This window comes from Fukomys damarensis, unplaced genomic scaffold (assembly GCF_012274545.1).
Source record: "Fukomys damarensis isolate Sample0158 unplaced genomic scaffold, DMR_v1.0_HiC HiC_scaffold_24, whole genome shotgun sequence".
Classification (NCBI taxonomy): Eukaryota; Metazoa; Chordata; class Mammalia; order Rodentia; family Bathyergidae; genus Fukomys; species Fukomys damarensis.
Window position 1 is genome coordinate 16,868,214 of NW_022900936.1, and position 8,356 is coordinate 16,876,569.

The 8,356-nt window shown below is 34.5% G+C and overlaps 1 protein-coding gene across 5 annotated transcripts in view; it reads right to left on the minus strand.

The window, feature by feature from the left end:
* Positions 1–8,356, minus strand: part of Gabpa (GA binding protein transcription factor subunit alpha) — a 34,255-nt gene that overhangs the window by 12,680 nt on the left and 13,219 nt on the right. For all 5 annotated transcript variants that reach the window (XM_010608560.3, XM_010608557.3, XM_010608559.3 and 2 more), the window contains 3 exons: positions 5,983–6,067; positions 3,707–3,952; positions 63–257 (listed from right to left, as the gene is read on the minus strand). In XM_010608560.3, coding sequence (XP_010606862.1) covers positions 63–257; positions 3,707–3,952; positions 5,983–6,067 — 526 coding nt within the window. The remainder of the gene's footprint in view (positions 1–62; positions 258–3,706; positions 3,953–5,982; positions 6,068–8,356) is intronic.

The window sequence follows — 8,356 nt, forward strand, 5'->3', positions numbered from 1 at the left end:
GAAAAAATTATAAAGAAATAAGTTTAAATTACAAGATAAAATAAATGACTCTAGTTTTATACATTTTCGGAGAAGCTCCAGATGACTCCAGAGAATTTCTCCCCGAGGCACTCGTTGAAAGAAATCTTCTTGGTTGAGACTACATAATTCTCTTCCCGAAATGTTGAGTGTGGTGAGGTCTATATCAGTCATGCTGAACTCCTTCATTACCCAAACTACCCAGTGCAGGACTTGGTCTGTGGACCACTGGATAGGATCTAGAAAGAAAAATAGTATCTTTAGCCTTGTTCCATTAGATATTTACAATTAACTTGACAATATACATACACAAACACGAAATACAGACAGAATTTTTCCTCAAATTAAGTAAACTCATTATGAAACTGAAAAGACTTTTCTGCTCTATTTTTTCTACTCAGCTCTTTTTCAATCTCTCATTCTAAATTTCAGATGGAGTCACTTGGTTCCACAGTCTGGAATTTTATCAAGAAAAACAAAATGCAAAATTGTTCTCCAGTGGGCCAAGTAGATGAATATGTGTTTATCTTGGAGAGAACAAATTATCCAAGTTCAAAATATTTTATAGCTTTGTCTGATTTGGTACATCAAAAATAAATTAAAATGGGATTTTAAGATCTAGACTTTTTCTGCAAATGTGAACCATGTACTCTTTCTCCCTTTACTTTCCTGTAAAAGGCTTGTTGGTGTTGCATTTACTGCTATCATGGCACTTAAAGTGCAATCTATTAATTACCTCTTCACTCAGGTGTGCTGCCGCAAGACATTAAGGTCTTAAATACACGGACTGTATCTGGAAATTACTTTAGGGCCTGTCATAGTGCCTTGTACATATGTTAAATCCATTAAATGTATATCTAAATAATTTCATTTTATCATTTTTAGTACCTAATAAATTCATAAATTTAAAAATGGCCAATATATACATATTATATTACTATTTTTCTGGCATTTATAGGTGGAAGTCTAATAAATTTGAGCTGAATTAAGTGCTTTAAAAAGATGATTTATCCAATTAGTACTGATTATATACCCAATGTTTTCAATAGGAAAATAAGTAGAAAAACAGTATTTAGCTATTTATCAAAAGCCAATTTACAGAGAAAAGCAAATGAAACATAAATATAGCATTGATAGCCACAGATATTTTTTAAAAAATATTTCCACAAAGTAGCAAAGGATTTTAGGAAGACAGCAGTAAAGTTCAATTTCTCTGAATGCACACAGAAAAACAGAAAAAATAGGGCCCAAAACAAAAAACCTAAGGATGTTTACAGTGAAATGAAATCATATCCCAAGGACTCTACAATACACATGGATGAAGGAGAAAAAAAGGAAATAAAAAGCAAGGAAGCAAATGCATCTCATCCATTCTGAGCACAGGAAAAATCTGAATATGATGGATAAGCATCCACTAAACCTGGGCATAATGGCATATGTCTATAATCCCATAATCTCAGCTACCTGGGAGGACAAGATGAGAGCATTATAATTTGGAGGCCGACCCTAAGCAATTTAGTAAAAGTATGTCTCAGAATAAACAAGCCAGGTGTGAAGATGCACACCTATAATCCTAGGGATTAGAAGGCTGAGGCAGGAAGGCTGCCACAGAGTTCAAGGCCAAAACAAAAAACCAGGGCCAGAGATATGGCTCAGTAATGGAACACTTACACAGCAAGTGTGAGGCCTTGGCTTTAATCTCTACCACTACAATGAGGGAAAAAGGGGAGGATACACAACGGGCCAAATTGAGAGTAATGGCTAAAAATAGTTCTGCCCAATTCAACAGCAGCTAAATACAAGGATGCGCAGTAAGGTTTAAAGGGCTGCAGAAGGGCAGCTCTTGAGAGGTTTTCAAACTTAGCCAAGGATTATTTCCAAGAGAGGTGCACACAAATAAGGAAAAAAAGCTGTCTTATTCCACAATACAGTACTTGACAACAGGTTCTGTTAAGTGTGAAAAGCTATCCTGAAGGACAACTCTCCTAAAAGCGCACAAAATCCCAGGCATGGCAGTGTACACTTGTAATCACAGCACTCTGGGAGGCTGAGACAAGAGGACTGTAAATTCAGGTGCAGCCTGGACAACTTTGAGATTTTGCTTCAAGAAAAAAATGTGTGTGGAAATTGGGGTGGGCGGTCTGGAAGGTCAGCTCAGTGCAGAACGATTAGGTTTAGTCTCGCACACCACAAAGAAAAAAACCCAAGAAAAAATTTTATATCAAAATGAACAAAAAACTATCAAGATCAAGAAACAGGGAAAAACATTAGTGTGATTTGTTTTCTCAATAATCAGGACTTCTGATTTAACATACCAAATTCGTCAGGCATGTTTTGCCCCTTTGCTCTAAGACCCTAGGTCAAAGAATTTCTAAAGATATAAAATCACAGGAACACAAGAGAAGTGCCAGGAATGGATAGAAAACTTCAGCTAGTTTACTGGAGACTATGGTAAAATGAAGTCAGTAATGACTCAACTTAATAAAGTAAAGCACACTTGTGCTGGGAACAGGACCGCAGTGAGGTCAGCTGTTAAGAGAAATGCTTTTTACTAAGACGTTTTCTTTCTCTAAACTTAAAAGACACACAATAAATACTAGAGCTTACTCTGGGGGCTGTGGGAGAACTGGATAACTAGTTAAGATATACATCAAGTATATCTGTAATAGTCTGGGTTTTGTATGAATATAAAGTATTTTGAAACGTTAATATTTGAAAATTCTGGAGGTCAAAAAATTACTTTTTAAAAGAACTAGAAGACAATCTTAGCATATCTATCTTTTCAATAGTCTTATTTAATAAGGGATAAAAATAAATATTTTGCATTTTAGTCAGTCATTTCAATACTGCTCCGAGTTAGGAAATTAACCAAAGAACAACCCTTAGGTACAGAAATAGAGACCTTAAACAATAGTTTCCTATGAAAATAATAATCATTTCTGAAACTTTCTATTGGGTAATAACATGACTAAAAAATTCAGTGATTTTAAAAACATCTTCCTGGACCTCCATAAATCTCAAATGTTTTAAAATTAAGAGTTTCACTTTCAAGAAATCACCTCATTTAGGCTAACCTGGACATTACTGCTATTGAATGAAGTACAATAATATGCTTGTTTTCTTTCCACCCACTCTATTTGCTGCTCCAACTTAACAGCATACACATCACTGTCACATTTATTTTTCAATTATTACTTCCACTAATCCAAAGCAGTTTTATACATTAAACAGAATAACTTCTCAGCCACTCGACATTCTCATTACTCATGCAACCTTTCCAGCTTTACACTTTGTTTCCTGTCCTCAGCACAGTCATTTTTCTTTCTCATAAACTCTTCTCGAATTTTCTCTCAGCCCACTAGGATCCCTGAGATTCTAACAGCGTGTTTCAGTTATACAAGTAACTGACATCTTAAATGTCACCTTTATGATTATTATCTCTTTTCACCTATCTTCTTTTTCAACTACACTGTGAAAACACTAACGTAAGAATTTTGTTTTATACTTCTTTGTATACCTAGCACCCAGGACAGTACTCATCATACGTGTGTAAGCGTGTCACCATTTAAAAAGAGATAAACATTCTTCCTAAAAATTTTACATTTAAAATAGACTGTAACTTACTCAGTGCTTTCTAGGTGAAACATAATTTTTATTCTACCTAATCAGTAATCATATATTTTATTACCATAGGGTATCCCAAGGCGTTCCTGTTCTTTCCTATAACCTTCCAGCGCAGCAGCCCATCTTGTCACTTGCTCTGAAGTTTCATCTGAAATGGTTGTGATATGTTTTGTGCCATCAAGAGTTATCACTTGAGCTTCTTCTACAAGATGTGCTTCTGCTTCAGCATGATGAGCATCTGGATCAATAACTACTTCAACAGTTTCTGCAGTTTTCACAATTTCAAGGATGTTTAGCTTCGGCTCAATCCCTTCACAGGAAATTAAAAAGAAAAAAAAAATATTCAACTGAAAATACAAGTCTCAAAAAACAAAATGTTCCCAGATGGTAGAGAAAAACTACTAAATATTTTAGCATTATATATAGAAAGTTGAATGACAATAAATACAATTTGATAGAATGTCCTTAAAGATACTGTGTCAATATTAATTTCCTGATTTTGGTAATTATATTGTGTTTATATGCAATAATCTTTTTTTTCCAAAGAAAAAATACTGACAGAGTAAGTTACAAATATTGATGATATATTTAGAGACAGAAAGGCATCATGCATGCAACTTACCCTTAAAAAGTGGTACAAAATACAGTGTGGGGGAAGAAAGAACAAGAGCAAATATATATAATACACACCCACACACACCCCAGTACTGGATTGAATCCAGGACTTCATTCATGCAAGTCAAGTGTTCTACCACTGAGCTATATCCACAGGGCCTTTTATTTTTTAAGGCAGGGCCTAAGTTGCCCAGGCTGTCCTCAAACATGCCATCCTCTTGCCTCAGCCTCCCAGTTGTAGAGGCATGTCCACACCATGTCCCAAGAAATCTTTACGTAGTTTTGAAACTTTTCTACAATTATTAAACACATACATACAAACCCTACCTACAAACGGCATTGGGGGGGGAAGCAGTTTCTACCACAAATAAAAGTAGTAACATAGAATAAAAAAATAAAATCTAGACAAGGGAGAACATAAATGAGCAGCTACCTATGCTTAAGATTAAAAAAAAAAATGAATACAGAAACTCAATGCCTACCTACCCAGGATCAAAACATTTTAAGATATACTATTCAAATAGAATAAACTAGCCCCCTTTATGAAATGATTTCAGATACTTATCATAAAATACCAGCTCTAAGAAACTTATTATTTAAAAGCATCAGCTTACTGAATTTGTCACAATCTGTATCAAATCTAATAAGTGAAAGTTCGAAAGAAAAAGTAATAATTTCAATCTCTCAGGAAAACTAGTGTAAGAAACTATATTAACATTCATTAGGTGGTAGGTGGTATAAAGTTACTTTTTCAAATGTACATGACAAAAAAATTAAAAACCAATATTTTCCTAGCATTTATTCCCTATTCCTCTATCCAAATTTCATACTTTCATGGCTTCAAGTTAACTCTTTACACAACTTGCTCTGAGAGGTCACTGGGCTTTGAAAGATAAAACCAATGAATTTCTTTCCTATCTGCAACAATAATTATGGGGGAATTAAGGATCAGAAGCAAATAAACATGGTTTTCAAGGTCCAAAGAAAACTGGTTTATTGGTTTCAGCAATACAGTATGATCAGAGATTATTTTAAAACTTATTAGAAATCTTAACAAATTCCATTTTTAAAAACTAAAATTCAACCCACCAAAATGGCTTTCTAAATTTATTTTCTGACTTGAGCATTTACACAAGAATAAAAAATTCTGATTGATTGGATTACTATGTCCTCTGAAACTCTTCTCTGTGCAACCCAAAGACACTGATTTTCCTTATAGTTAGGGTTCTGCATATGATTTAAGACTCTAGATTCACTGGTTATAAGCTTTCTGTTTGGAAATGATGTAAGAGATGCCAAGCAGGAACATGACATCCATTTTTTGACTAGTGTGGCTCACTGTAAAGGCAGTACAGTTCCAAGTCGAGCCCAACAGTGGTACTTTCCGGATGCTGCTTCTTGGATCAAGGATCACCAGCTTTCTTGGCAGTCTAGCTCTGCAGCGTGGCTGCATTTTTAGGAAGTTAGCAAGAACCTGTTCTTCTAGACCACCTTGCGATTCTGTTATTTAATAATGTATAATATATTCCTTTAAGCTGGGTGGAATATGTTACACTCTGATTCCTGAAAGATTCAATAACTAAATCAAAAAACAGGATTATGAAACTATAGCACCTCATTAAGTCATTTAGACAAACCTCTAAAATGCTACAAATTACAAAGTAGAATTATTATATCAGAAAAACATAAGCTCAACTTTTAAATAACTCACTAAAAGGAACTTACCTTGGTAAGAAATTACCTGTACACTAAGCTGTACAGTTCCATCTGTCTTTACTCCTTGGTCAAATAAACTTCTTTCCGGATCCAGCTAGACCAGGGTAAAATGTAACACAATTTAATCTCAATCATTAGGTTACAGCTCATTTCTCTGGTTTAAAGCAAGTGGATGCACCAAATGGGATTTAATTTTTGTGCATAATAACTAAATTATAAGAACACATCTGGGTTGGGATCTTCACACCAAAAGGCAATTATTCACTGTGTAAATGTATTTAAAGAAGGTAATGTCTGTCACGAATAAGTAAAGGGTGTTCAATTAGTGGTGACATTTTATCTAAATTTATTAACATATTCAAGTCATTTCTGCCTTGTAACCAATGCTACACACTGATGATCAGGATTCACTCTAAGTCTCTGATCACAAAGTTAATAAAATTAAAAGGATTTATGATCTTATTACTTTATCTGGCTACATCATTAATTACAATTTTATATTTGTTGAACATTGGAGCTCTTTTTTGTTCAAATCTTCATACTGTGACTGCATTTCACACAATGGCAAAAGATGAGAAAAAAAATAATTGTGAATTCCAGATACTTTGTCTCTAGCTTTAAAAAAAGTTCCCATTATAATGATTACCTTGAATAATGTATATTGGTGTATATACTGGTGTGTTTCTATATATCATATTGATGAAGGTACAAACCTCTCACTCTCACAAGAATTCAGCTGTTACTAAAGTCATGATACACTTTCTCTAATATCTAAAATACCATATACAAAATGAGCAAAAAAAACCACATACATATACACACACACACACACACACACACACACACTTCAGCAGTTCACCATACTAATAAAAATGCCCAAAAGCTATTGGCCACCACTTTGAGCACCTCCTGTAACTGTAGAGGTCAAAGGTAACTTGTATTAATCTCATGATACCTTAATGAATTTAGTATTAAAATATTTATATAAATTTCTATTCCTGATGTATACATTTTTTAGTGAATCTGTATATAAAACCTATAATCTTAAGTGACTATAAGCATAACTTAAGACTGACAAGAAAAATGGGATCTGGTAAGACAAGTCAAATGTGGCAGTGCTACTCTCTAACTGTAACAGTCTTCGCCTGAAATTTTGTTAAAAATTCTCCTATCAGTTTTCTTTTTTCCCTTGTCTAGCAGACTTAAGTATTAAGCCACTAGAAGCTATGGCATGTGTAACTCTGGAACTAAGGTCTCAGATACTAAATAACATACTTCACTAAGAGGTGGCACAAGGACAAAATTCAAGTCTGGTATTTAATTTGTCATTTTTCACAGAATGCCAACTCAATGATTGTTACATCAGCTTTCAAGTTGGCACTAATCTGAAAATACAAAAAGCATTACCAGAAAAAAACAAGCTTTCTGACTTTAAAGTGTGTTTGCACTAATTGATTTGAAGAATAGAAGTTGTCACCCTTACGTTCTTTTTGGAGAGGGAAAGAGCAACAGGGGGGAACACATTATGCCCTCAGATTCAAGGACAGCTTTGAATTCTACAACACTATGACATATACATACTTCCATTTATCCAACTAATATGCACTGACAATCTATGACAGGTTGGGTACTTTGCAGGCTATATTTTCACTACAGATAGGTCAGGTACTAATTTTAAAAAGCAACTAAAACTAAACAAATCAAAATAAAACAGCAAACCTTGAAAGACAACTAAGTAAGGCCAGATTCTGCACTATTTTACATTATGAGAAAAATCAGGTAAGTTCAGTGGCGTTGAGTTATTCACTACATACTTTCTTACTGCGCCCCCCCCGCCCCCACCTCAACTTCCTGAATAGCTGAGATTATGGATGTAAACCACTACATCTAGCACAAACCATTAAAATGTCTACCTCAAACAAGTGAGGAGATATTTGCAGTCACACTGGCCTGGGTTCAAATTCCAGCACACCACAATGTAGCTAAAAATTGGGCAAATTATTTTATTCTTTAAATTTCAGTTTCTACACCTGCAAAATGCGATTATTTACTGCTGATTCCAAAGACCAATATAAAGATTAGATATGATAATTTGGAAGTGTTTTATAAGTTTTTTTCTTTTTTTTTGAGACAGCATCTCCTAGTTCAGGCTGGCCTTGAACGGACTATGGAGCCAAGACTGGTCTCAAACTCAGTGATCCTCCTGCTTCCACCTCCCCAGTAGTAAGATTATAGGTATGCGTCAACATGACTGGCTAGCTCACCAATTTTTAATGTCAGTCTTAATTCTGATCTATGTGTATTTTACTTATTGACTCTCCAGATTTTGGAACATGTAAATTGTTTCCAGTTTTGGCAAAATCACGAATAAACATCTTCATAT